The 27,971-nt window shown below is 41.0% G+C and overlaps 3 protein-coding genes across 4 annotated transcripts in view; 1 reads left to right on the top strand and 2 right to left on the bottom strand.

The window, feature by feature from the left end:
* The window catches only part of Mroh8 (maestro heat like repeat family member 8), a 77,608-nt gene extending 62,596 nt beyond the window's left edge, over positions 1-15,012 (bottom strand). Inside the window, 5 exon segments of the mRNA XM_010640028.3 lie at positions 7,347-7,388; positions 7,390-7,499; positions 9,744-9,845; positions 14,339-14,342; positions 14,635-15,012. Of these exon segments, the coding sequence (XP_010638330.1) occupies positions 7,347-7,388; positions 7,390-7,499; positions 9,744-9,845; positions 14,339-14,342; positions 14,635-14,934 (558 nt within the window). The 5' untranslated portion in view covers positions 14,935-15,012.
* On the bottom strand, positions 10,839-13,252 carry LOC117287218 (28S ribosomal protein S21, mitochondrial-like). The gene is given in 2 exon segments (XM_033766960.1): positions 10,839-11,255; positions 13,227-13,252. Coding segments are annotated over 2 exon segments (285 nt in total). The 3' UTR covers positions 10,839-10,996.
* Rpn2 (ribophorin II) overlaps positions 14,725-27,971 on the top strand; it is a 61,917-nt gene continuing 48,670 nt past the window's right edge. For both annotated transcript variants that reach the window (XM_010640025.2, XM_010640024.2), the window contains exons 1-2: positions 14,725-14,794; positions 19,033-19,226. In XM_010640025.2, coding sequence (XP_010638327.1) covers positions 14,782-14,794; positions 19,033-19,226 — 207 coding nt within the window. In that variant the 5' untranslated portion in view covers positions 14,725-14,781. The remainder of the gene's footprint in view (positions 14,795-19,032; positions 19,227-27,971) is intronic.

Raw genomic sequence — 27,971 nt, 5'->3', positions numbered from 1 at the left:
GTGGAGAAGATGATGAAGATGTTAGTGAAGAGGACATAAGGCAAATGTTGGAACCAAGGAATATTACAAGAGAAGTGAAAGAGACTGAGCTAGAGATGGAACCATGGTGGATATCTAAGGGATTGCCCCGTATAGCGCCACCATGGGGGAATAAATGCCCAAATTCGTTTCTAAAGTCTTTAAAGCAAAAAACCATCAAAATTGGAAATGAAACTAAAAACCCAGTATTAGAACATAATATACTATGTGTTGCAGACTTCCCAAATCTCCCATTCTATGGTAATTTGACAATAGTAAATGATACAGGACATCCATATAACGAAGATGTACCTGGAGCATATACTACTGAAGAATGGAAATGGGAAGACTGGTCAAAAATTTTACCTTTAGGAGTAGAACATTGGAGACAACCAATTATTTTAACAAATATATTACCACAACCATGGTCAATAAACAGACAGATTGTGCAATGGGACACATGCACTAAACCATCGCATGTATGCCAGCTTACAATTCAAAATGAAACACGGATATATATGTGGGGATGCATATATTTTCCAACAGACACATGCACGTATGTCTCTTCAAAAAATCAACCAACACCACAAAGAGGTTATTATTGGCCAAGAGAAATATTAGCTGGAACAGAAATAGACCAAACTACACCACTAAAATGGAGTACTAGATCGAATTTGACAGTACTATTCTTAGAATACTCAGACATAAATAAGACCATCTTTAGGAATGCAACAAAAGAGAATACGATCCAAGATGTCTGGATTTATAACGGTACTCAGAAACCATACCTGATAACATATAATATGAGTGCAGTTCCAACAACAACAGCTAGTCCTCAAAAATCTGATTATAAATGTGGTGCAGAATTCAGCATAAAGTGCCAGAAATATAAATTTATATGTGCTCATCATATGGCAGATTTAGATGAATTTCCAATACCATATGATGTTAGATTCAACCTTACTAACATCATCAGGAAAAAGGAAACAGTACAGGAACCTGTCTCCCTAGGTAAAAGTATAAACATGGCAATACATAAACCAGCTGTTAATATTACAGATGCTATTGAGAAGGTGGATTATGTATTACCATTATTAGAAGACACTGAACCCACTCAACCGCTGTTAAAAAAAGGAGTAGCTAAGAGATTACTCGATGACAGCAAGATTAGAGCTTATTACTATACTAACATATCAAGAACAGTGAAATGGTTCAGAACATTAAATATTGACATTAGACATGGGATACAATTGAGACACACAGGTTTTTCCTATTATTTTAATACCTGGGGTGTTGACCCAATAATACAACAATGGAAACAGATAGAATGGATAGCACATAAGCCAAAAGGAATGAATAACACTTTCACAATAGACTGGGATTTAGTAACGTACATTCCAATTCAACACTCATCATGGCCAGATAAACCATTACACCAAGGTAAATTAATTGATAGAGGAGGAATTACAACAAAGGGAACAGAAAGATATGGCAAGATTAAAGTGCCAGGAAAAACTTACAAATTATATACAGCACACTTCCCACAAGGATATTTATACCCTCCAAGGAACGACACACCTACAGTAATACAAGCACCCATGATAGTACCAGATATGAGTACGCCAGCTAAACTAATCCTATTTCCCAGAGCAAGGAAAGTACAATTGAAAATAGACTTACAAGTCTTAACACCACCACCAAATTATTGCTTAGATACAGCCACTGCCAGACTGCAGTACACAACACCACTCAAGATAGGACGAAAACCATTACAATTATTGGCAATAGGAACAGTGTTAGCTGGTGCATTGCTTGGAGGAATTATGGGAAGTGGAGTTTCAGCAGCAATGATACAACCTATTAAAGCTCAGCTTTTACAAATCAATCAGTTGAACATACAGACTTCAGAAGCATTAGCAGCTCTTACTAATTCAATTGATGCCTTAAATATTATAACTCAACAAATGAGAGCAGAAACAGAAATCTTGAGGAAAGAACAAAATAGGAGATTTGATTTACAACAGGATCAGATTTTGAGAAACCACAATGGTCTTATGTGTGTGCAATATAAAATGACAATAGATAAAATGATAAGAGAACTAGACACTTTGTTCATTACAGGATTAGGAAGAAGAACACCAGAATTCCAATCATTACTTGACCCAACAGAACATAGTTTTTGTGAGGAAGGAATATGCATGATAAATGTCCTGCAGATCTTTTTAGACAATGCATATGCAGCGTATCATACGAGACCTATACCACAATTATGGTCACAAAAGAAAGACCCTTGGAGCTCATTACAGTCAAGATGGATTACACCATTAGATCATTTCCTATTTATATCTATAAATGGAACACCTGCATATGTACCACAAGAAGATTGTTATAGTTTAGGCACTAACACCTTTGTGTACCCACACATGCCCACAACCAAACTTACAGAAACACGTTTGGCACCAACAACTATGACAGACACAGTACAATCTATGGGTGACTGGACATTTTTAGTTTGTATTAACAACGACACCAAAGTTTCTTGCATAAATTTGAATGAAACAACTTATGATGACACAACTACAGAAATTCTAATACCACCAGGATGTTGGATGATTCATAATTGTTCAATTTTACAGAAAGGTAATGAAACATGGGTAACAGAAATATCTATACAATCAACTCATTTATATAGCACACCAAAATTATTCTTAGAAGACCTAGAACAAGAACATTATAAGGAATTCATAAAGAAAAATCAGGAGATACAAAAGATATCAGAACATAATCAAAAACAACTGGACTCCATTCATAAGAAAATAATGTCACAACAACATACATTAACTAGATCCCAGGAAGAAATACATCATTTAGTAGGATTGATAAGGACAAATACAATCCTACCCAAAACCTGGAATACAGATATTAAGAAATGTACATTCTTTGATTTTATGGCAAGGCTTATTCAGCTTGATTTTGTATGTACACCATTATATCATTGGTGGGAATTTTTCAAAGAAGCTCTTTATGTGGGAGCAATGATTTTTCTAACCATCTGTTTAATAAAGCTATTCATAGGATCCGCACGGAAAAAGAAATATTCAAAGCTGTCCAGAAAGACCTAATGAAGAATGAAGAACCAAATTACTGCGGAGCCTGTCGCAGGCAACACCATTACTACAATTATTGGTCACTCTTGTTACAACATAGTTATCATAACAAACTATTATGGTATAATAATGATAATAATTTGTTTTGCAAGATTTATTGTTTGAATATTCAGCTTATATGACTTGGTATGAGAATAATAGAATCTATAGAAAAATGAAAAAAATATATCTTCCAAAAGGGTTACATCAGCCTATCTCATTGATTACAAGAGGAACATCTAGAGAAAGCTATTAGATGCGCCGCAAAGACTTTGTAAACCCCTGTTTTACACAACCAGCTGGGACCCTCTTGTTAATGAGGGACCCTAATAGTGACACCTTTTATGCTGAGATCATCTCAGGTGTCAGGGGGTGGAATGTAATGAGCATTGTGAGCAGCCATGAGCTGACAGACTAATGTGACAGACATTACAAGCAGCCATCAGCTGACAGGCTGTGGTAACCAGATGATAAGGCTAAGTAGCTCAAAAGTGTGGCGTGTGAGTTTGCAGTGAAAGTAAGATTAAGGTTTGGAATTTCCCCGATGAGGTAATGTACAGACGCTCAGGCGTCAACCTCAGATTAAGAGTGTGTTAAGATAGGATAAGGAATTATAAGAGTATAAAAGACCAACTCAAACCCACTCATGTCGTCCGTCCGTCCGTCCGACCGACCGACCACCATCAATTATGTCGGGACGAGACCTGATCTGAGCGCTTACCGGTCCCCGTGTTCGCGACTACGTGGATCCGGAACTTTGCCGCTCGAGACCGAAGACGTCGCAGCTCGACCCTGCTGCCGAGCCTCGCCACGGACTTTGATTGTCAGGTTGTATACCCTGAATGATGTGTTGTGAGTGGGGTGACACCCAGACTGCTTGCTAGCAGAATGGGTTGGCACTTTGTATACCTTTTAATAACGATTGCTGTGTTCGCCCTAATTTGGTCTTGCTTCTGTGTGACCCTTGACAATAGAGAGGAAAGTGAAACTGAGATACCTCTCGCAGTCGTTACTCCGTGCCGAGATCCCGAAAGTGAAACCGGTGCTCGCGACACAGGTCAGTCTCAACTAATAGTGAGACCCTGTCTCAAAAAACCAAAAAAAAAAAAAAGGGATGGGGATGTAACTGAGTGGTAGAATACCACTGGGTTCCATCTCTAGTACCTAAAAAAATACATATACATGTGTGCATGTGCGCACACACACATATACACACACAGATGTATAGATGAGAGAGAAAAGCAAATACTTTTTTCAACTAGACTCGTTACCAGATTTTGGAGTACTGTGGTAACCTTCTAGAGGTGGTTTCTAGGTTCTTTCTGTCCTGAGTTGGTCAAGACAAGCACAAAACATAGCAAGGTTTCATGTTTATTTGTCAAGACAACCACAAAAGGTAGTAAGGTTTTACGTTTTTTTTGTTTTGTTTTGTTTTTTTTTGAGACAGGGTCTGACTATGTAGTGAGACTGACTTGGAACTCACTATGTAGCTCAGGTTGGTCTTGAACTCACAGCGATCCTCCTGCCTCAGCCTCCCGAGTGCTGGGATTACAGGCGTGCGCCACCATGCACAGCTAAATTTTACATTTATTAAAGGTAGGAAAAGAAATGTGCTCTGCACAGTGAGTTTGGGCCAAGTAGAAGTAGGAAAAGCAGTAATGTCAGGTCTGACTTAAGTAAGTCCTTCACAAACAAATGGGACAAAGCAAACGGGCTTCTTTTAGCAAACAATAGCAGCTTCTCAGTAAATAGGGCAAATGTACTCAAAATAAAGTCCTGGCACCAAGAATTGTCTACATTCCTAAGCAGACCACCCTTCGTCCTCCAAGTCACAAATATGTCACCCCAGATTCCTTAGCCTCTTCAATACCTATATAAGCCTAATTCCTTTCCCCAACAGATGCTAATATCTTTCTCTCCTTGAGTTCACCCATCCCCTCACGGATGAAATCTCTCCCAGCTAGCTGCCACTATCTCTCTCTCCCACTGTCAGCCCATCCACACAGGGAGGTGATAAACTTCAGCTTTTCCCAGCCAGCTACTAGACTCTCCTGATTTCTAGTCCCGGTTAACACTGGAATAGACTTTTCTTTCAAAAGTCTGTTTTTTTGACAAGTGGATTCTTTACAACAAGTACAATCTGCAGGATGAGAGAGGACACTGTGCATGGCAGAACACAATGGCCTAGAGCTCAACAGGACTGTGTTTTTATATCTCCCACTCCTCAGGCTGATGTTAAGTCTAGGCTGTCCTATTAAAAACCTGCTCAAGGGCCGGGGATTTAGCTCAGTGGTTCGGTGGCCTGCCTTGCAAGCACAAGGACCCGAGTTCAATCCCCGGTACCAAAAAAAGAAAAGAAAAACCTGCTCAAGCTCTCATGGGAAGAAATGAAGACAGCACTCTCTGGTTCTACATGCAGAGCTTTGGAAACTCATCTACACATGTATCCTGAGACTTCTCAATTAACAAGTCATGCCCACTTCCACAGCCAGTCTACCACATACTAATTAATCTCCTGCCTCACAAGGGGTGATAAAACAATACAGTGCTTATTTTAAATAATTTTTAAAAATGTATGTAATTCCAGCTCTTTGGGAGACTAAGGCAGGAGGATACCCAGTTCAAGACCAGCCTGGACAATTTAGAAAGACTTTGCTCAAAATTTAAACAAAAAGAAAGAACTTTTGTTTTTTTATTTATTTTTTTGGTATCGGGGATCGAACCCAGGTCCTTGTGCTTGCAAGGCAGGCGCCAGAACCTCTGAGCTAAATCCCCAGCCCCAAAAGAAAGAACTTTAGATTCTATGGCTAACTTAGAGTTAAATTAAACATTCATTTCCTTATGTACTCATTATTCATTTAGTTGCTCTTAAGCTAAAGATCAAGATTCTTAAATTGGATTTTAAGATCTAGCAACTATCTCTTCAGCCTCACCTTGCACCACTGTTCCTTCTGTCACCATGATTTAAAACACACCAGGCATATTTGAGTTTCTCAGACATGCCATTTTCCTTTTGACCTCAAGGTTATTAAACATATCACAGCCTCACTTCTAACTTCTATTTTCTGCTACACATTGCTCAGATCTGAGCTCAAGGCTTACTTCCTCGGAGGCACCTTTCCTTACCCTCAGGTCAAAGTAAGTTCTTCTGTTACATGCCCTCACAGGATGTATGAACAAATAAAAGTATGTTCACCTAAACAACAGGATGCTGTGCAGCCCATAAGTGTAAGATAAGTGCCTTGGAATGGCTGCCACCATTCCGATAAGTAACTTCTTTCTTCACCTTAAAGTTTCCATTTCCTGCCGGGGGTGATGGTGCACACTTGTAATCCCAGCACTCAGGAGGCTGAGGCAGGAGGATCGCTGTGAGTTCGAGACCAGCCTGGGCTACACAGTGAGTTCCAGGTCAGTCTCAACTACATAGTGAGACTCTGTCTCAAAAAGCAAAAAACAAAAAACAAAACAAAACAAAAAATTTCCATTTCCTACATCATGCATCCCTGGCCATAAATAAAAACTGGCATGCGACCAAGGCTTGTCCGTATAAGGAATGAATGTCCAAGAATGGTGGCTGCCCGTGTAGCTGACATGATCCCCAACCCGCCTGCACTAGTCATCCACTATATAACCAAGCCCCTTCCCCACTCCTTCCCTCTCTCCTTTGTTCCCTCTTGAGGAGTGCCTAGCAGGCTGCCTGCCCCAGACCCTCTACAATAAAATCTCTCATAGGAGCTCTATCCAGCTCTGTCAGTGTGTGGAGTGATCTTTGGCAGGAGCTGGTTTCTTTCAATAAGTAGGATAATTTAAATCTTTAATTATCAATCTAAATTTTTTCTACCATCATATACGATGGTTTCTCCTTATATAAATCACATGCATTTGTACAGACAGAAAAACAGTCTGAATATACACATACCAAAATATTAAGAGTAATTATCTCAGGATAGTGGAGTTAAGGAAGATTAACAAAAAAGTTTCATTATGGTTTTGTTTTCATATGAACTTTATAAATGTACATTAGAAATGTATGTAAATATAAATTATATGCAAAATATAAAAGTGAAAGCATAGGTAAGCTTTACAATTAAAAATTTATGTATAATAAAGAAATAATATATTTAAGATATTTGTTAATGGAAAAATAAGTTGGAGAAGTCATAAAGATCATACCTTTCATACCTTTAGCTTACCACTGAGTACCTCCTGGACGGACTGGAGCAGGTCTCTCAACATGCGTTTCATGGAGGAACCCTTGGGGGCTCAAGTGACTGGGGCTATCTGTGAAGGACTCCTGAGGGAGTTCAGGGAGATCAAGGATGTCCAGGTCCAACACTGAAAGAAAGACATCAGATGACACCTCCGAAGCAGGAAAAGTGACGTGGCTTAGCAGTGAGAACTTTTGCACATCAGGGTGGACAGCTTTGCTACTTGCTCTGTGGCCCTCATGCAGTACCTTTCCTCTTCCATGTCTCGCTTTTCTGAATTACAGATTCAGTGTTCTCAAAGGTTTTCCTAAGCTACGAGGATTTTAGGGACTAAGCCGTAGTTGAGCAGTGAAGAACGCAGACTTTAAAATCTCACTTTGAGACTAGTTTGAATCTTTGTTCTACCATTAGTCATAGGACCTTTATCAAATTAGTTTGCCTTCTAGAATCTCAGTTTTTTCATCTGTAAAAGGGAGCCACTGTAAGGACTGAATGAGGCAATATGCACAAAGTACAGATCTTAGTATCTGATACATGGGACGCATTTTAGTGACAGGTTTTTATTTGTTCGTTTTGTATGATTTGTTTTGAGTTTGGTGCTAGGGACTGAATTCAGGGCTCTGCACATGCTAAGCCAGCACTCTACCATTGAGCTACCCAGTCCAGCACCACTGTTTTTACTCAAACTCACAAAGTCTAGTGCTTTGTGGATAACTGTTTCTTCCTACTGGACCAAGCTGAGAACTGAGTGCTGGAGGCATTTCCTTTTTGAACTGGGACATATTGTATGTTGATCAAGGTTATGGGCTTCAGAGCTGGCTTGCCTGGGTTTGGAAACTGCCTCTGTGTCTTTTTAGCATTCTGACCTATGTGACATTAATTTCTCTTAGCCCTTTTCTTTATTCTCAAAATGAGAATGACAATAGACTCTACTTCATTTGGCGGATATAGATTTAAAACCAAGAAGTTATCAGTAACTTCCTGAATGACAATGATTGCAATATTATTCGTAGTCTTTACAGCCTAAATGCCTCAATTGTCCAACATAAAATCTCTCATTCTTATTGCGCTAATAGTCCTACTATTTTCTCTTAAATGCATCTATCATTTGAAGTTTTCAACTTTTGGTCTCCTGAATGTCTCTTCTGCATATTTTTCACCCTCCCTACCATATTTTTGTCCTCTATTAGTTGCAGTAATTGAAATTAAGTTCAGGTCAGGTCTGATCTTTGCACAGGTGATTCCTTCCACCTGCATTTCTCCTTCCTTCTCCCACCTCTTAACACTTAACTCCTACTTGTACTTCAGGTCTCAGGTCCAGGGTGCCTGTCCTGGATCCCTCATTTGCCTGTATTGATTAAGTGCCCTCCCAGCTACAAAGAAAGCTTTTATATCCACTCTAAGCCCCCAGTGCCCACCATACAGGTTACCCTGAGTTCCAATTGCCCATTTATCTGTAAGTACACTTTTGTATTTGTTCACTGCTATCCTCTACGGGTAGATCAGGCTTAGAGTACAGCAGTGCTTCAATAAATATTTGTTGAATGAATGCATGCATGAATATAGTTCCTCAAACAAATCAAAATCTTTCCTTACTCATATACATATTATTCCATCTACCCAGAATGCTCTTTTCTCTGCTTCTCACGAGTTGCCCTTTCTTATCTCTTTGAAGCCTCTAGATTTAAGTAGCATCTCCTACAGGTGTTCACTGACAACCATAGTTTAGGTTCCCATCTTCCTTAGTTTTTGCCTTGGCCTCTTGTTAAACTCTTCCATAGTGCTTACCACAACTTATAATTACTTAAGTTACCATCTATTAACTTTTCTGGTGACTTTCCTGCACTATTGTGTCAGGTCCATGAGGGCAGGAACCAATTCAGTTATATGCACAGTTGTGGGCCTGCAGCTGGTACTCAATGAATGTTTGTAGAAGAAATGAGATGGTTATTCTGCAGGCTAATCTAGATCCCACCTTCTGCATAAAGTATTCCCATTCTATGTCAACCACACTCACCTTTCCCTTCTCGGAGTCCCTCTAGCATGCACATTCAACGGCAGGGTCTGTGGGATCATTTGTCTAAGGACTGAGTCTAGTTTCCTGAATGCCTAGAATAATATATCTTATTATATTTTGCCAACCATATTCTGAAGTCTCAAAGTCAAAGATCAAATCTATTGTTAATAGCTGGCAACCCAGTAAGTATTCAATCAGTACCCCCTGGCTTGACTTTAACAGGGCTGGATTGTAGCTCAGTGGTAGAGTGCTTGTCTAGTATGTGTGAGGCTTTGGATTTGATTCCCAGCGCTGGAAAAGAAAAAAGAATTCCTACCCACATAAAATCTTTAAAAAAATAATTTCCCTTTTAACCTGTAAGTTCGCTACTACTTGAGTTTTTTTTAATATCCTCCAAATTGCTCAGCTCCAAATCCACACTTCCAAAATCATCAGAAGCACAGGGGATCACTACTTCTTGATCACAAATCCTAGAAATGGAAAACAGATTTCATCAGTTAGTTTTTCAGAACTGCTTTTGTCTCGTTATTCAATTGAAAGCCTAAGTGTCCCCTTCTCAGAGAGCCATGTACCGCTCAACAATATGCATTGAGTATCCTCTCTCCACCACAGCCCAGTTATTTTTTGTCATAGCATTTAATCATCAACAACAATTATCTTATTCATTGTGTTCATTCATTTGACTGTCTCCTATTAAAATATAAATTCCCTTAAAGGAGAAACCTTGTCTACGCGGCACTCACTGTATCCCCAGCACCTACAGACTGTCAGCCTCATGAGGAATGAATGGATTGGTGAGAAATACTAAACTGTTACAAACAGATTGAGGAGAATAACCCCCTCCCAACCTACCTTAAGTCTCCTAACCTACTTTTTTTTCCCATACCATATAATACTTTTTAATATGTTATTTACTTCTTGTTGTTGGGGCTCAAACCCAGGGCCTTGTACATGTTAAGCACATACTCTACCATGGTGCTACACAGTCAGCCGAATTCATTCACTTATTATGTTTATTGTTTACCAGCTATTTTCTCCTGGTAAAATGTAAGCTTGAGGAAGGCAAAGATTTTGGCTGCTTTCAATGTATCCCAAGGGCCTAGAACAATGCCTAGCATGTGGTAATACTCAATAAAATTGGCGCAGTGATTCAGTACTACCTTTATTATTATTATTTTGTTTTGTTTTCTTGAGACAGGGTCTCACTATGTACTTGAAACTGACCTGGAACTCACTATGTAGCCCAGGTTGGTCTCGAACTCACAGTGATCCTCCTGCCTCAGCCTCCCGAGTGCTGGGATTACAGGCGTGCGCCACCATGCCTGGCTTTGAATGTTTAACATAGATCAAAGCATAAGAAAGAAAAGTTGCCAAACAGTGGCTATGATATGATCCCACTTTTATTAGGACAAAACAATATATACATATTTGGACCCACTTTCTCTTTAATAAAAGAGAGGCTTTGCTTCTCACTTATGGGATGGTTCTATATATGTAGGCCTTCTTCCATATATTTGACTGAGTTTATTATAGAGGAATGGAACAAATGGATTTTAAGACAGAAGAGGTAGAAACACAAATGGATGTGGGCCTCCGATCCACAGGCCTCAGCAGTCCTGCCGTGGATCCGCCCGATGTTTTCGCATCAAGAAGTTGATCTTTTGAGCCATTTCCATGTTGTAGATCTGCCGCTGTCCTTGGCTGCAAGGCTTCTCGTAGTATCTTCATCACTTAATGTCCTCAATGAGCCCATCCACGGTAAGGATTCTGTTCAGTGTCCTGTATGTACCTTCCACGTTCCCTTCATGTGCCATCACAGTCCTGGCAATGAACTTCAGGTGTTTTTCCGTGACCTCAGATGGAAGTCTTCACTCTGCAGGAACTTTCTTCTCCACCCCCAGCTCCCAAAACAATATTTTTGCAAAAGTAATAAGTATGCATGTACATATATATACACATTTACATACACAAATGTTGGAAAATTTAGAAAACCAGAATTCAATACAAACATTTGTGGAGTGAAATTGTGGGGGGAAAATTTTAGTTGTTATACTTCCATATTGCTTAAAATTTGTAATGTTGGGCCGGGCATGGTGGTGCACGCCTGCAACCCCAGCACTTGGGAGACTGAGGCAGGAGGATCGCTGTGAGTTCGAGACCAGCCTGAGCTACATAGTGAGTTCCAGGTCAGTCTGAACTACATAGTGAGACCCTGTCTCAAAAAACAAACAAACAAAAATTGTTGGCATGAATATTAATTTTTTGTTGTTGTTGTTACTGGGGATTGAACTTGGGACCTTGTACTTGCAAGGCAGGCAGTGGAACCACTGAGTTAAATCCCTGGCCCGTGAATATTAAATGTTGACAAAGATGTAGGACAAAAATAAATCATACATACTGCAATTGCAATTGGAAGTGTAAATTGATAGAATCACTTTGGAAAAAACTTGGCATTCTCTAGTAAAGTTGAAAGTGTGAATATGCTGTGATTTATTATTCTACTCCTAGGAGTGTATTGTAGGGAAGCTCCTCTGTGTGTACCAGCACTACGTATAAGACTGTTCATAGCAGTAGTCATCATAGGAAAACTGGAGCCATCAACGGCAAGACAGATAAACAGATAAAGTGAATGAATTCTAGATACACATAGCTAGAGCTAAATCCTACAAACATGGTGAGAGGAAAAAGAAAGAGATGGGAAGAATATGCAGTGAATTCCACTTATTGCAAAACTAAAAAAACACTTCTTGGAGTTATAAGAATACACAGGAAACTAAGGAAAAAAAAAGCAAGAAAACAGTGTCATCTGCAAGATGCGCTGCCTCAGATTCTTAGATGGGAGAGAAGGGGTTGGAATGGGTAGGTTCAGAAAGAAGTTCAAAAGTTATGATTATGATGTGTGTATGTGGGAAAGGGTGTACTGGTATTGAACCCGCGGCCTTACTGAGCTACTTCCCCAATTCTTATTTTTTATTTTGAGACAAGGTCTCACCAAGTTACTAATTTGCCCAGGCAGGACTTGAACTTAAGACTCTCCTGCCTCGTGCTCCCAGAGTGCTGGTACTGCAGACATGAGCCATTCCATTAGGCTGGTTATGGTCTTTCCTTAACAGGATACTTGGTGCATGGTTTCACTTTATCTTTTTTCCTCACATGATTTTTGGTTTTGTTATTTGAGACAGGGTCTCACTACGTATTCCAGGCTAGCCTTGAATTTACTATATAGCCCAGGCAGGCCTCTAATTCATGGCAATCTTCCTGCTTTGGCCTCTTGAGTGCTATTACACACATAGCTTACACATGTTCTATAAATATATAGCTGCTTTTAAAAATAATTTTGGAAAAAAATACAGACCATAAAATTTGAACTTTATCTTGTGTGCATGTATTTCAATAATAATGATAATAATAGTTGAAAACAAATCAGCCAACCCCTAGAAGTAGGTGGTTAGGTTGTATAGTAATTTGCAAAATTGATTTTTTTTTAAGTTACTCGGGATTGAACCTAGGGTCTTGCATATGAACCCTGGCAAAGCACTCTACTACTGAACTACATTTTGAGTTTTTTGGGGGGGTGGACAGGGTCTCACTATATAGCTCAGACTGGCTTTGAACTCACTACGTAGCCCAGGCTGGCCTCAAACTCAAAACAATCCTATTGCCTCAGCCTCCCCCATGCTGGGGTTTCAGGTGTGCAACACCACACCTTTTTAAAAAATTTTATTTTGAAAGAGTCTAAGTTGCCCAGGCTCACCATGAATGTGAGTTCCTCCTGCTTCAGTCTTCTGAGTAGCTGGGATGACAGGAATGTGCCACCATGCCCAATTTAAAACTGACTTTTTAAGAAGTTGCTTGTTGGGCATGGTAGCACATACTGTAATCCTGGCACTTGGGAGGCTGAGGCAGGAAGATCATTGTGAAGTTGAAGCCAGCCCAGGCTACATGGAGTTTAAAGCCAACCTGAAGTACATGGTGAGACCCTATTTTAAAACACACACACACACACACACACACACACAGAGACGATGGTGGTACAACTTAAATTCCCACTAGCAGTATGTAAGAGTTCCACTTGCTCCACATCTTTGCCAACATTTGATATTTTTGGTCTTTTTTTATATTAACTAGTGGATACGCGCTGGTAGCTCTCTCTGTGGATATATATAATATTTATTTATTTACTTTGTTGAGACAGGGTCTCTCCACCTAGTCCAGGACAATGCTCTACTGAGCCACTTTTTGACCTGTCTCTTGTTGTCTCCTGTCTGTGCCTCTGCGCTTCCTACTTCAGCCCAAACTAAGCATAAGAGCTGTAGCAATCAAAAAAGTCATCCTGCCACCTACCCTAACATATCTGATTATGCCCCATCCCCAAAGATAGAGACTGGAGTGGTAGCTTAGTGCAAAGGCCCTAGATTTAATCCCAAGTACCAATCAAGCAACTACATGAAATATAGTAACAGTACATATGTCACATAATGGTGATAAGGGGTAAATGAAATAATGTAGAATGCTTGGTACACTGTCGGGCTGTGTTGTAAATGCGCAATAATTGGAGCTATTAGTACTATGTGCTTAGGTAAGTGTCTTCCATATTTGAATCTGTTAAATCTGTAAAATTATAGGCTCCTCGCAGAATTACTATAAAGAATCACTGATATGCTTTGCAAATCAGATAAAACTTTACCAAGTAGGTCAATTATTAACAATTGAGCCGGGCGTGGTGGAGCACGCCTGTAATCCCAGCACACGGGAGACTGAGGCTGGAGGATCACAGGAGACCAGCCTGGCTACATAGTGAGTTCCAGGTCAGTCTCAACTACATAGTGAGACCCTGTCTCAAAAAACCAAAAAAAAAAATTGAACCGTTCATCTTTGTAGGCAACTGCCATAATTTTCTAGAGCAAAATAATTTCTTTCGACTGTACTCCGCTCCCTGCCCACCCGACCCTCCTCCGGTTCCTTTAAAATCAACCGGGCTTCGGAGAGACAAGTGAATGACACAGCGGTCGGCCAATCACTGCAGTTGGCCAATCAAAGGCGGCCCCGTTGCCGGCCCATCCCCAGCCCTCGTTCAATCGCATCCGGGTAGCATCCAGAATAAGACCGTTGCGAAGCGGTCGGTTCCAAGTGGGCCGGGGCGCGGGGGAGGACACAGCCCTGGACGCGGAAACTCCGAGGCCTTTTGAGTGCGAGAACTGGAATCCCCGCCGCAGCTTCAGGGAGCGGCTAGGTGCAGTGTAACCACGGAGACTGACCTGTGCCTGGAGCCCATCCCGACAAGCGGAGCCTGCCGTGAGTCCCTGGTGTCCCCTACGGCGCGCTCGTAGAGCCACCTTCCCGAGCGGAAGTTAGCCTGCGGACCGGACTCCGGTGGGACCTGCTCGGAGGAATGGCGCCGCCGGGTGAGGTGTTGCGCATGGCTCAACGAGGGACCTCCGCGGCCGGCACCTCTTGGGGAGTGGGCTGTAGCCCGGGAGAGGCTACTTCCGGCCCCTCGGGAGCTGGCCAGGCGTGATCTCCTTTCTCTGCGGGGCAGGGGCATGGGCTTGGGCTTTTGGGGGGTCGGTGGACTGACCGAGGGTTGCGAGCTGGTTGGGAGTGTCCACTACCTGCGGGGGTTGTGATGGGGTGGTGCGACGCGGAGCTACGGGTCCCTGGAAGGCCCAGCCGGCAGGACTGCGGCCGTGCTTAACCTCGACCTAGTTTTCCTCATTCATTTGCTTTGTGCGAGCAAGCCTACGAGCTGTCGCGGAGCCACCCATCACTTGGAGTGAGCTTTTGGCTAATTCCTCTGTCCTTTTGGCCGTAGTTTCCTTTTGACAATCGTAGGCAGGAAAATTGTTCACTTCTTTCTGGGAGTTTAAAGCATAGAATCTGAAGTCAGAGTCAACCGTCTGCCATGTATTCATTATGTGACCCAGCTCGTTACTTAACCTCTCTGCATCCCAGTTTCTCACCAATAAAATGTTACTGACATTATCTACTTCTAGAGTTCTGTATTAAATGAGGTAATCTCCGTGCATATTTTAGAACAGGGCATAACATTGTTGGTTATTAAGTGGATACTGCAGGTTGGCATCTCGTGTCTTCATCACAGTTTGGATTTGTGCTTTTGTTATTACCGTTACGCAAATGAGAAGTTGGAATCCCAGATAAGGGAATTAATTTGCCAAAGTATCACAATGTTTGGGCTCATTACTCTGCTAGTTGAGAAATGGAGCATGGTGAAGTGGTTTAGTTCGGAATTTGGATTCAAAATGCGTGCATTTGATTCTCAAGTCCTTTTTTTGCCCCAAGGCAGGGGCAGGTAACTACTTCTGACACTCAGTTTCTTTGTGAAGCACAGAAGTTGGCCACTTCATTTGGATGTTGTGAGGTGTTAATGATTTATTGAATATGATGATATCCTTAGAATAGTTTGGGACTACCCCCACACATGATAATGCTCAAATTGTAGCCAGGAAGGATTATTGTTGTCAAGAGTGAGAAGATGAAGATTTTGACACGAGTCTGTGCTAGGAGAATTTGTAGCTGAGAAAATGATAGTCGTAGTCACTCACCAGATTGAGTACTTACTGCATGTACATTTGGCAGTGGGGATTCAACATTAGTACCCGGACACCTCTTTCTCTTAATCGATTAGCAGTTCTTACAGGCTTTAATTTTGAATTCTAGCCAGACTATGGCCATTTCTTGTCACCTCCTCTCCTGTTGCCCACGTTCAGACCACCCTGATATCTGTTTACTTGGGTTGTGGCTGTAGTAGTCTAATTTGTATCCTTCTGTTTTTGCTCCTCCATAGTCTGTTCTCAGTGTAGTATCTGCTCTCAACCCAGAAATCCTACATCAAAACACTCCTCTATTCAGAGCTTTCCAGCAGCTCCCATCTCACTTAGTAAAACCTGAAGTCTCTTCAGTGACGTATAAGATAGGCCCTTTGGATTTGCCTCTGCTTCCTGTCACTTGTCCCTTTGCTTACCTCACTCTGGCCGTACTTTTCCTTGGTGATCTCAAAAAATTTCATGTATGCTCCTGATTGAGTTGTTGTACTAGCTTTTCTTGGAATAGTTTCTTCCTAAATATCTGCATGACTTGATTCTTTTTTTTTTTCAAGTCCACACTTAATATCTATTCCTTCCTTGGACCTTCGCAGACTGTACTGTATTTAATCAACAACCCTTCTCAGATATTCCTTCTGTGTTTTTTTTCTACCTAGTACTTTTTGTCTTCTTACGTGATAAATTGTGTTTCTTATTTATTTCATGTGATGTTTTTCTTTTCTTGGTAGAACATAAGCTGTATGGAAGAGGGTGTTTCTGCTGTATTTTTAGCATTTGGTTCACCATAGCATTCTTTGTATGTATGTGTATATGTATAAAAATATAAATATATTTTATGTATAAATATATGTAGTATGATTGAAAAAATACAGTGAATTTTAATTTTTAAAAATGTTATTACAGTAAAAGATACATTGCCATTAATCTACCTTAAAATACTTCCTTTTTATTTTTGGTACCAGTGATGGAACTTGGGTCCTTGCACTTGTGAGGCAGGCAGTAGAAACATTGAGCTAAATCTCCGGCCCGCTTCCCTTTGCTTTGAAGACACTTATCCCATTGTTCTTGTCACTTTGTGAAGCAGTTCTAAATGTCATTCTTCATGAGTGTCTTGTACTGTCGTGGCTGCCTCAATGTCTTAAATCATTTTAAAATGTTTTCCTTTCATGGCCATTTTTATTTGGGGAAGAGCCAGAAGTTGTACAGTGCCAGAGCTTGATGAGGGCATACCTTAATATTTTTACAAGCCTACCTTTCTAGAGAATGGCATTCAACACCAGCATTAATATTTTTCTTTTTTGTACGTAGATCGAACTCAGCTTTGCACTTGCCATGCCTGGTGCCACTGAGCTAAGCCCCCGTCCCCGCTTTATTGACGGTATTTTTGATCCTCCATTGTAAAGACAGTCGTGAAGGAGTACCTCCAGAAGTGCTTCAGAAAGTGGCAAGAACCATGTGATATGTGTTCACAGTGAAGGGGAGTATTTAGGGGATTAATGGCAATGTATCTTTTATAATAATTTAAAAATATCTAAACATTACTATTTTAATCATAACACACGTTTACACTTATTTATTTATTTATTTATTTGGTGGTCCTGGGAATTGAACCCAAGGGTCTTCACACTGAGCTACATCTTCAGACCTTTTTACTTTATTTTTTTTGAGACAAGGTTTCCTTAAGTTGCCCAGGCTGGGCTTCAACTTGCAATTTTCCTGCTGCCTAAACCACCCAGAGTGCTAGGATTACTGACTGCATTCAGTATATTTTTGATGGATATTTCACATTATAGATCTTTGGGTTTGTTTTTGTGATACTGGAGATCAAACTGAGGCATTCTAGGCAAGTGCTCTACCACTGAGCAACAACCCTAACCTACTCTTTGTGTTTTTTTAAAGAAATTTCACATTTAAGTTTACACACACACACACACACACACACACACACACACACGGTCTTAAATGGAATGACTGTTCATGGGAGAATGGTTTGATTTATCTGCAATGTAGATTTTTTTTCTAGAATATTCTCCAAAAAAAAAAGTGGTGTAAGACCTGGGTTTCTGTCTAAGATTTGATATATATAAACTACTCTCATTCTCAGTTTTCTTATTTGTAAAATAGATATAATAGAGGTTTTCTTAAGGGATTCTATTTGATGTTAAATTTGCTACTAGAGGCAAAGTATGTAGGACCATAAAATATTATTATTGCTTGTTTCTGCTTTTCATGTGGGTTGCAGACAGTTAACTTTATCATTGAGGCAGTATATTCAAAAGTGATTTTTTTTTGTTTGTTTTTTCTGTTTTGAGACAGAGTCGCTATATAATTCAGGCTGGACTTGAATTCATTTGTATAGCCCAGACTGGCCTTGAACTTAGGCAGTCCTCCTGCCTCAGCCTCTTGAATGCTGGAATTATAGGTGTGTGCCACCATGCCCAGCTATTCTAAAATCTTTCTGTATTAACTCATTGGATGATATGTTTTATCTATCTAGCATGTGAAGAAGCAGAGAGGCTGCCATGATCACCTTGCTAATAAATGTAGGGCTGCGATTTCAGCTTGGAACCAGAGGCCAGGTTTTGCCCTACTTTGTTGGGGACCTAATTCAAAGGAGGGCTTCTTAAAGAAGAGATATTTAACAACATTGAAGCAAAGTTGAAGTAGAGGAAAGCATGAAAAAGAGCAGGGGTAGGAAAGAACTTGGCCTCTTAAAGGAACAGAGGCCAGAGAGCATGAGATGTTGGGAAGAGTGAGGAAGGAGATCTGATTGAGGGGTAGACAGACCTTAGGATTGGTTTTGTTCTATTCCGTCCTAAGAGCATAGGATTTATGAACGAACTTAAATGGGAATGGTGTGATGAGTCCTATGCTGGAGCTGCCTGGAGCTTTTAGAACTATCCTGACAATAGAAGACCAAGCTCACTAATCCCTGGTCTCCTCCTGGGTTATACCTCCTGAGCCCATTACCCTTTCCCACATGATCGGGTCTTCAGATGTTGGTGCTCATCATTTTGGGGACTTCAGGTGTAGCACGTGGTAGTCATGTGTTGTGTGTTTACTAGTCATTTTCTCCTAAGGTTCAAGTACTGTCTTCCTGTTGGCACTGACAATCATAGTCAGCACCCAGGCTCTGACGCCTACTCACTACCTCACCAAACATGATGTGGAGAGATTGAAAGCCTCCCTGGACCGTCCTTTCACAAGTTTGGAATCTGCCTTCTACTCCATCGTGGGACTCAGCAGCCTTGGGGCCCAGGTGCCAGATGTAAAGGTAAGGCTTCTCTTATTTTGGTGTCTAAGATATTTCAGGTATTTTAAACCCATGCACATTTGGGGAGAACCAGGCTAATTGCATGTAAGAACTATTTATTTCAATTTGGCAAATTTTTTAGAGTACCTGATGTGTATTTGGGTTCATGCCAAGTGTTTTTAGTGCAAATCATTGATCCTCTAGAAATTTGTACCACAGCTCTGAATGAGACTGTTTAAAACCATATCTACTTGTAAAGTGCCCAGGTCTGTAGCTAATATTTATACTAAGGAAATTCAAGGTGGGGGCACTCATGTATTAAACAGTGACAGTCACTGCATCAGAGAATTCTGATTTTTTTTTACTTTTGATGAGAGCGTAACATAATTAAAACCTTTTCTGGATTTAAAAAAATGTTAAGTGAATTTGCACTGTATTCATTACAGTAGCATGGACAAATTACTATCAATTTAGGGTTAAAAAACATCACACCTATTTATCAGTGCTAGTTCTACAGGTCAGAAGTCTAGGCTGGCTTGCTTGGGCTCTCTGCTTAATGTCTCCCAACGTCAAGATGAAGGGACTAGCTAGGCTGAACTTTTAACTGGAGAAGAATCTGTTTTGCTGTAGATCTGCTTCATGATGTTGGCAGAATCCACTTCCTGTGGTTATAGGTCTGAGGTCCCCATTTCCTTGCTGGCTGTTAGCCTAGGACAGTGGTGGTGAACCTCTGTCATGCATGCCCGCTGTGGAACTGTTTGTTATCATTGCAAGCTCTAAGAGGTTTGCCATCACTGGCCTAGGGCTATCTCAGCTCTTGAAGGGTACCTGAATATCCTCTCACATGGTCTCCTCTTCCCTTAAACCAGCAATGGCATATTGAGGCTTTAGCTTCAGGTCTCTCTGACCTCCTGTGCTGCTTTCATCCAGAGAAAACTTTGCGCTGTTAAAAGGGCTCATGTGTTTAGGTCAGGCCCACCTATAAACATTCTGAGTTTTAACTAACTTAGGGCTTTAATTATACTTGGAAAATCTCTTCATAACTGCTTGGAGATTTGTGCGTAAGTGAATAATCAGAAAATCTTTGGGGTGTGTAGGCATTTTTAGATTTTTGTCTATAATAACTTGTATTGGTATAGAAACAATTCCTGATCTTGGTGACTTGTGAGAAAAATTTATTTCTGGTTTATACTATATGGCCATTGTGAATCAGTGAGGCTTTGCTTTGTATTTCTTCAGTCTGGGGTTTGACTGATGGGCAGTTTTCATCTATCTGAGGCCTGTGGAGAGGTCAAATGATTGCATGGCACTTAAATCTTGTGGTCAAAAGAGATACATGTCACTTCTTTTTGTTTCTCACCATGCAAGACATGGTCGTTCCTGATTCGACAGGTCAAGAAAGTAGAGAGGGACAGTGTGTTTTGGTGAGTGGTAACCCATACAGCTAGCCCCCAAGTTACTTTGTCACAGTGTTGCCCTGAGGTTCTCCCTGGCTCTGGTCTTAGAGCTGTTGGCTTTCTTCAAGACTTCTCTGAGGAAGCTTGGGTGTAGTGGCGCGAACCTATAATCCCAGCATTTGGAAGGCTGAGGTAGGAGGATTGCTGCAGGTTCAAGGCCATCCTAGGCTTCATAGTGAATTCAGGGCAAGTCTGAACTATCTAGCAAGACCATATCTCACTGCCCTCAAAAAAGTACTTCTCTGAGAAGAGTGGTGGGGAACTTGATCTACTAGATTGATAACTTAGCCTACATTAGTCTGAACTCCTCATTCATTGATCAGTTGTTTACTGAACACCTGCTGGGTGGTGGGCATATAGTGGGGAATCAGTCTAGTGGAAGTTAAAAGAAGAGTTGTGGTTTGGATAAGTGTCCCGCAAAGGCCTGTGCTCTAAGGGCTTGGTCTTTAGCTTGTGGTACTATTGGGAGGTGGTTGAACATTTAAGAGGTGAGGTCTAGTGGGAGATTTTTAGTCATTGTATAATCTTGAAGATTGTTGGACCCTGGTTCCTTTCTCTTTCTCTCCGTAAAAGAGAACCAAGAGTTAAATGGTTTTACTTCATACCACATTCTTTCTGTGATTTGGCACCACAGGTTCAGAGCAGTGGGGCTAGCCAAACAGTGGTGCTGCACTAGTAACTCTGCGGCCTGAACGTCCATTGCCTTCTGTTTTACATGGAGCATTCTCAATGCCTGGAGGATGTCCACCCCCAGGATGTACTGTGGTACTAGGGAGATATGCATGATGTAGACTTGAGGGGACATGATCTGTATATACCTAGAGTCACGGTTGTTAGTTTTGCTTTGGTGGTACATCCCTCATAGTCATCTTTGTAGGCTGCCTTCCCCAGGAATTTTGCAGGATTGCCATAAATACAGCTACAGTCTGTCCTAGTGTTCATTAATGTGAGTACATGTTGCATATTTGTGGGGAACCAATGAATAGCAAGCTCAACATGAGGCCTCAGGTCTTCTGGTGCTCCCCCTTCTTGGGCACTTTGGCCCAGCCCTTAATCAAAACTAAAAGCCTGCATGGCGTCATCTGCAGGGGCAATGTAGTCTTGCAAGTGTATGGTGCAAGTATGGACTGAGCCTCTCTAGGGAGCCTTCCCCTTTGGAAACTGCTGATCAGAGTGTAATTGCCTTCAAAGTGTTACCAGCACATCATTTGGCAGTTTTCTGTCTTCTTGGGCTCCTGCTTCTTTATGGCCTGAACTCCTCTTTCCTTTCTGTGCCCCTCAGCATCTCCCGTAACTGTACTGTGGCTTCCCTCTCCTGGCCTTGGGCTCATTCCCAACTCTAGATCCGCCTCCTGGCTTTGGTGACTGCCAGTTCAACCTGTTCCAGCAGCCTCAGTCAAGCTTCTTCCAAGCCCCACTGGCTATGCCCATCAGTGACTGTCCCATGTCCAGCTCTTACATGATTTCCATCCATTCTGTGTACTCATGCTCTCTGGCAGTTCTCTGGAGTCTGTTATAAGCCAGTCTATCAGCATGTAGTCTCAAGCCCAATGTGCTGCTTCTATTGTAGTGGCCCTGGCTTGGTCATAGCCCCTGCCTCTGGCTCTGACTTGGACTGGGATTTAGATTCCTGCTGTGGCTCTGGAGTAAGCTTCATACTCGGGTCCAAGCCCTGGGAGTTGGCTCTGCTCCTGTCCCTGCCCTGCTGCCCCTCTTTATATTTATGGCTTTGCCAGTTGAACTCAGGGTTTTGTGCTTGCCAGGTAGGTGCTGTACCGCTAAGCTATATCCTCAACCCCTGGGCCTTCTTTTTTTTGTTTGTTTTTTTTGAGATAGGGTCTCACTATGTAGTTGAGACTGACCTGGAACTCACTGTGTAGCCCAGGCTGGTCTTGAACTCACAGCAATTCTCCTGCCTCAGCCTCCCAAGTGCTGGGATTATAGGTGTGTGCCACCACACCCTGCAACCCCTGGGCCTTCTTGATGGAAGCAGTTTAGTACAGCCCCCAAACTGTTTGTAAGTTCTTTTATCTCCTCAGCATAAATTCTTTTTAGACACAATTTACAAACAGTATATGTCTCTTTTTTTAACTCTTTGCTGAGCTGTCTCCTCTTAATGAGGTGTTTGCCATGGTCTAGGCTGCAGTGAATCCTACTGCACTACTGGTCACCAGTTCAGACCTTGGAGGTTCACTTTGGGCAGCCCAAAGAAGAGACACAGAGCCATAGACTGAGTAGACAACTTTATTTAGTTGTTCAACTCAACTTACCTTATCTGCCCAGCCGCTTAAGGTGGTCCATCTCTTTTTAGCTGCACACACTTGCAGCAGTCTCCCCCAGCCAGCCCTCAGGGCAGTCCATATTTATAGTAAAAGTACACAGTAGTAGCCATGTGGCATATCAGTGTTGGTTATATAAGTTATTTACGTGGAGATTGTGAGGTGCTCCTCTGCTAGAATTGCTAGAATTCCACTGATTTAGGACTTCTGTCCTCAGACTTCTATCCTCTGGAAATATCTCTCTCTCTCTGTCTCTCTCTCTCTCTCTCTCTCTCTCTCTCTCTCTCTCTCGCACACACACACACACACACACACACTCACACACACACACAGAACCTGAACTACAGTGTAGCCATCTTGAGCTTCATTTTTTCCTACATCGTGCTTCAGCCTCCTTCGGTAGCTAGAACTACAGGCACACACCTCAATGGCTGGCAACTGGAGTATTTTAAAGCAAATATCAGATATATTATTTTATTTGTATCTCTTAATAGGAACTTTTATTTTAACAATAATGTCAATCTTTTCTTATTTCTTTTCTTTCTTTTTTTTTTTTTGGTTTTGGGCATTGAAAGCAGGACCTTTCCGCTGAGCAACAGCCCAAGCCCTTTTTTATTTTTTATTTTACTTAAGACAGGGTCTCACTAATTTGACCAAGCTGGTCTTGAATTTGCAGTCCTGCCTTAGCCTTCCATAGTTGTGGAATTGTAGGTGTGCGCTACCAAGGCAGGCTGATTCCTTTATTTCATCCATCAAAATTAGCAGCCCCAGCCGGGGATTTAGCTCAGTGGTTCTGCTGCCTGCCTCCCAAGTACAAGGTCCCAAGTTCAGTCCCTGCTACCAAAAAAAAAAAAAAAAAAAAAAAAAAAATTAGCAGCCCCATTCTGTGTTCAGTTATCTTTAGTTAGTTTACATCAGTGTAAACAAGGTTTATACATTGCATTTTGTTGACATGTCTTAAGGTTCTTTTCACCTTTGATAGTTCTCATTGCTTCTCCCCTACCCATTTACTTGTAGAAAAGTCTGCGTCACTTGTCTTGGAGAATTTGCCTTTGATTGATTGTGTCTTCCTGATGTTTTTTAGTATATTACCTTGTTCCTTTAAAGTGATAGTTAGCCTTTGCAGCTTAATTATATTCATGGTCAATTTTCTTGGCAAAAATATTTCATATGGGGCCAGGGATTTAGCTCAGTGTTTCTGCCACCTGCCTCACAAGAACAAGGTCCTGAATTCAATCCCTGATAACAACAACAACAAAAAAATACGTGCTATGTACCTCTGTCAATAGTTATGTAATGTCTGGTTGTTTAACTTTTAGTAACAAAGAAGGATCAATAGAGTAAGGTGTCAGACTTATCTCTCATAATCAATATGTAGTAGGGACTTGTTTTTATCCACTGGCAATTTCTGCCTTTTACCTAGGGAGTTTGCTATACTTATATTTAATGTAATTATACTGTTGAGTATAATACTGTGCTGTTTTGTTATTTGTTTTCAATTTGTTCATTAGTTTTCCTTTCTTTCCTCTTTTATAGATTAGGTTTTTGTTGTTGTTGCTGTGTTTGTTTGCTTGTTTTTTGGTGCTAGGGATTGAATCCAGGGCCTCATGCATGCTAGTCAAGCACTCGACTATTGAGCTACATCCTCAGACCTTAGATTAGTTATTTAAAATATTCTATATTTATTTTTGTGTTTTGTGTCTGTTTTTTGAAACAGAATCTCACTATGTAGCACAGATTAGACTTGAGCTTGTTGTATAGCCCAGGCTGGCCTTGAACTAGTGTTCTTCTTGCTTCAGCTTCTTGAGATTATGGGCATGTCACAATGCCCAACTTTTTTCTTTTTTTCCCATGATACTGGGGGATTGAACCCAGGGCCTTCACACTGAACTATGTACCCAAACCTTGTTTGTTTTTTTTGTTTTTTTTTTTTTTTTTTTTTTTTTTTTTGAGACAGGTCCTTGCTAAGTTCCCTAGGCCTGGTTTGATTTTGTAATCTTCCTGCCTTAGTCTCTTCATGCTCGGATTACAGACTTGTGCCACCATGCCTGACCTTTTGTCTTTTTATTAGCTATTTAGCTTTACTTATGTGTATCCTTTATGGGGAAAAATATGTATCATTACTTTATCATGTTACATTTTGAATAATCATTATGCCGTATTGTAAATACTGAAAAAACTTTATAACAATAGATTTTTATTTAAACTCCCATCATTTGTACTATTATTGTTATACTTTTTACATTCTTTAAAGAATCACAGTCTTAGGGCCAGGGATTTAGCTCGTGGTGCAGCCGCCTTCCTCGCAAGTGCAAGGTCCTGAGTTTGATCCTGGTTCCATAAAAAGGAAAAAAAGTTCATAAAAGCTGAGTTTTATTCCTTCCTGGCATGGCAGTGTTTGAATTCACCAGAATGAATTAAGCAAAACTTTTTCATATTAAAGTGACAATTGCCAGGCATGGTGGCACACGTCTATAATCCCAGCACTCAGGAAGCTGAGCCAGGAGGATGCCACAGTTTCAAGGTCAACTTGGACTACATACAGCTCAGCAGGGCCAGACTGAACTACATAGTGAGACTGTCTCCCCCCCCCAAAAAAAAAAAAAAATATATATATGTATGTATATAAATGGCCACCATGTGAAAGGGCTTTTGTAGGTATGAAATGATTTCACTCTCTCCTTATAATGAGCCAGTGAGGCAGATATCATCACTCGTTTTCTTTTTTCTTTTTTTTTTTTTTTTTTTTTTTTTTTTTTTGGTTTTTTTTGAGACAGGGTCTCACTATGTATTTGAGACTGACCTAGAACTTACTAATTAGTCCAGGCTGGTCTCAAACTCACAGCAATCCTCCTGCCTCAGTCTTAACTACTTTTCTACAGAAAGGTAGAATTAAAAGACTAAGGCAGATGACTCTGATGCCTATGTGTTCTTAGTTTTGAGCTAAATTAATTTTACTAGAAGGTACAAGCCTCATGCAGTCATAGGGGGGCTTTTCAGAGGTGGCTGTATTTAGAGTGTGTGAAGCTGGGATTAAGGGTGTGTGATTACTAAACTAGTCCACTGATGGACTTGGCATATCTGTGGGTGTGGATAATGGGAAGGCCCACCCTGGGTGTTAGTGCTACCCGCCCTAAGGGCATGTAGGCTGGATGGAATGTTAGGGACCGAAAGAGGGCTACTTTTCTGCTGGCTGCCTTCTGCCTGCCATGAACTGTTTCTCCTCTGTGATGCCCCTCTGCCGTGCCACCTTGCCTTGGAGCCAGCTGATTATGAAATGAAACCTCTATTAACTGTGAGCTGTAGTAAACCTTTCCTCTTTTAACTTGGGTGTTGGGTATTTTGTCTCAACAACAAGAAAAGTAACTAAGAGACACTTTGTGAAGGACAGTGAGTATGATGATGCTGTGTGATAAGTTGTAGCATTAACTCCTATTAGTAATACTGTGTGTCAGATTTCCATTGCTGTGACAAAATAACTTGTGATAAATAATTTAAAAGGAGGAAGGATTTATTTTGGCTCTTTCTTTCTTTTTTTTTTGTACTGGGTACTGGCCCCTGGCCCTCATTTTTAGAGGTTACAGCCCATGGTTGGTTGGCTTCATGGCTTCTAGGCCTGTGATGAGGTGGAGCATCACAGTGGGGAGCATGTGGAACAGAGCTGCTTGCTTCATGGCATCCAGAAAACAAAAAGAAGGGGCCTCCATTTTAATGTCCCCTTCAAGGGTATGTCCCTAATGACCCAACGTCCTTCCATTCTGCCCCTTCTCCTAAAGGTTCCATCACCTCCCAGGAGCCCTACAGCCCTACAGGTGACCAAGTCTTTAGTGTATGGGCCTTTGGAAGACATTTAAGATCCAGCCATGACATTGAAGTGCAGTGGTGGGGAACCTTTTAACGCTTTCAATGATAATAAAGATCCTGCCAGTAGTGGTAACTGTTATTCACTGATTGACATTTTATTTTTTCTCAGACTGTCTCCTCTGCTTAGCATATATCTGACACATAGGTTGGTCAAAGAATATTTGTTGGGCCAAGGATTTAGCTCAGCCATTCTGCTGCCTGCCTCGCAAACACAAAGTCCCGAGTTCCATCCCCAGTACTCGCCCACCAAAGAGTATTTGTTGAATGAATGAATCATAAACTTGAGTTTAATAGAAGTAAGGAACAAGAGCTCTCTAAGTGTGCAAAGTGATGGAAGAAAAGGAGTTACATGGATGTTTTAGAGTGTTGAATTTCCTCATTAGATGTGCACTCTGACTAAATCTGCTGAGAGCAAGTCTTTCGTACTGTCATTTCATGTTGTGGTGTATGTCCTGCTCAACTGTTGTTGTTTTCAGCTGAGTGGACAGAATCCCCTCAGACCTTCTAGGTATACTGTGTTGGTGGTACTCACAGGGGTAGATCCTTAGGTGAACTCAAGACCTTGGAGGCAGAACCACTGAGCTAAATCCCTGGCTTTCCTTTCCTTTTTGAAATGGGGTCTTGTTATGTAGTTCAGGGTGGCCTGAATCCTGTGTAGCCGAGGGTAACCTTGAACTTAGTGTCAAGATCCTCCTGCCTCAGGTTCCGGAGGGCTGGGATTACGGTCCTGTACCACTATGCTTAGCTAATTTTGGAGTTTTAGAATGTCTCAAGTTTTAGCAGCAAAACTGGAAGAAGTGGGGTTTAATGAAAATACGTGGTGGTTCTGGAAACAAGTATGGAATGAGTTGATTTTAGAATATCTTGCATTTGGAAAATTGGATATGCTATAAACATAAATAAGATTACTGAAATTATAATTTTATAGAAATTGTTCAGCTTTTTATGAGATGAACAATGGGAATTGTATTCCTTTTAATGAAAATATAAATATTTGGGATATATATTATATATATTTTTTGATGGTAGAGTTCAAATGATTGAAATCAAGAAACAGTGTTCAGGGATTATTTATACCATTTGGGAACTTTGTAGACTGGGCATAATATCTACTTTATTGAGTGTTATAAAGACTAAATATGATAATAAGCACACAGTACTTAGCA

This window comes from Fukomys damarensis, unplaced genomic scaffold (genome assembly GCF_012274545.1).
Source record: "Fukomys damarensis isolate Sample0158 unplaced genomic scaffold, DMR_v1.0_HiC HiC_scaffold_22, whole genome shotgun sequence".
NCBI lineage: Eukaryota > Metazoa > Chordata > Mammalia > Rodentia > Bathyergidae > Fukomys > Fukomys damarensis.
The sequence above is the reverse complement of the archived record's forward strand: the minus strand, read 5'-3'. Positions and strand labels throughout refer to the sequence as shown.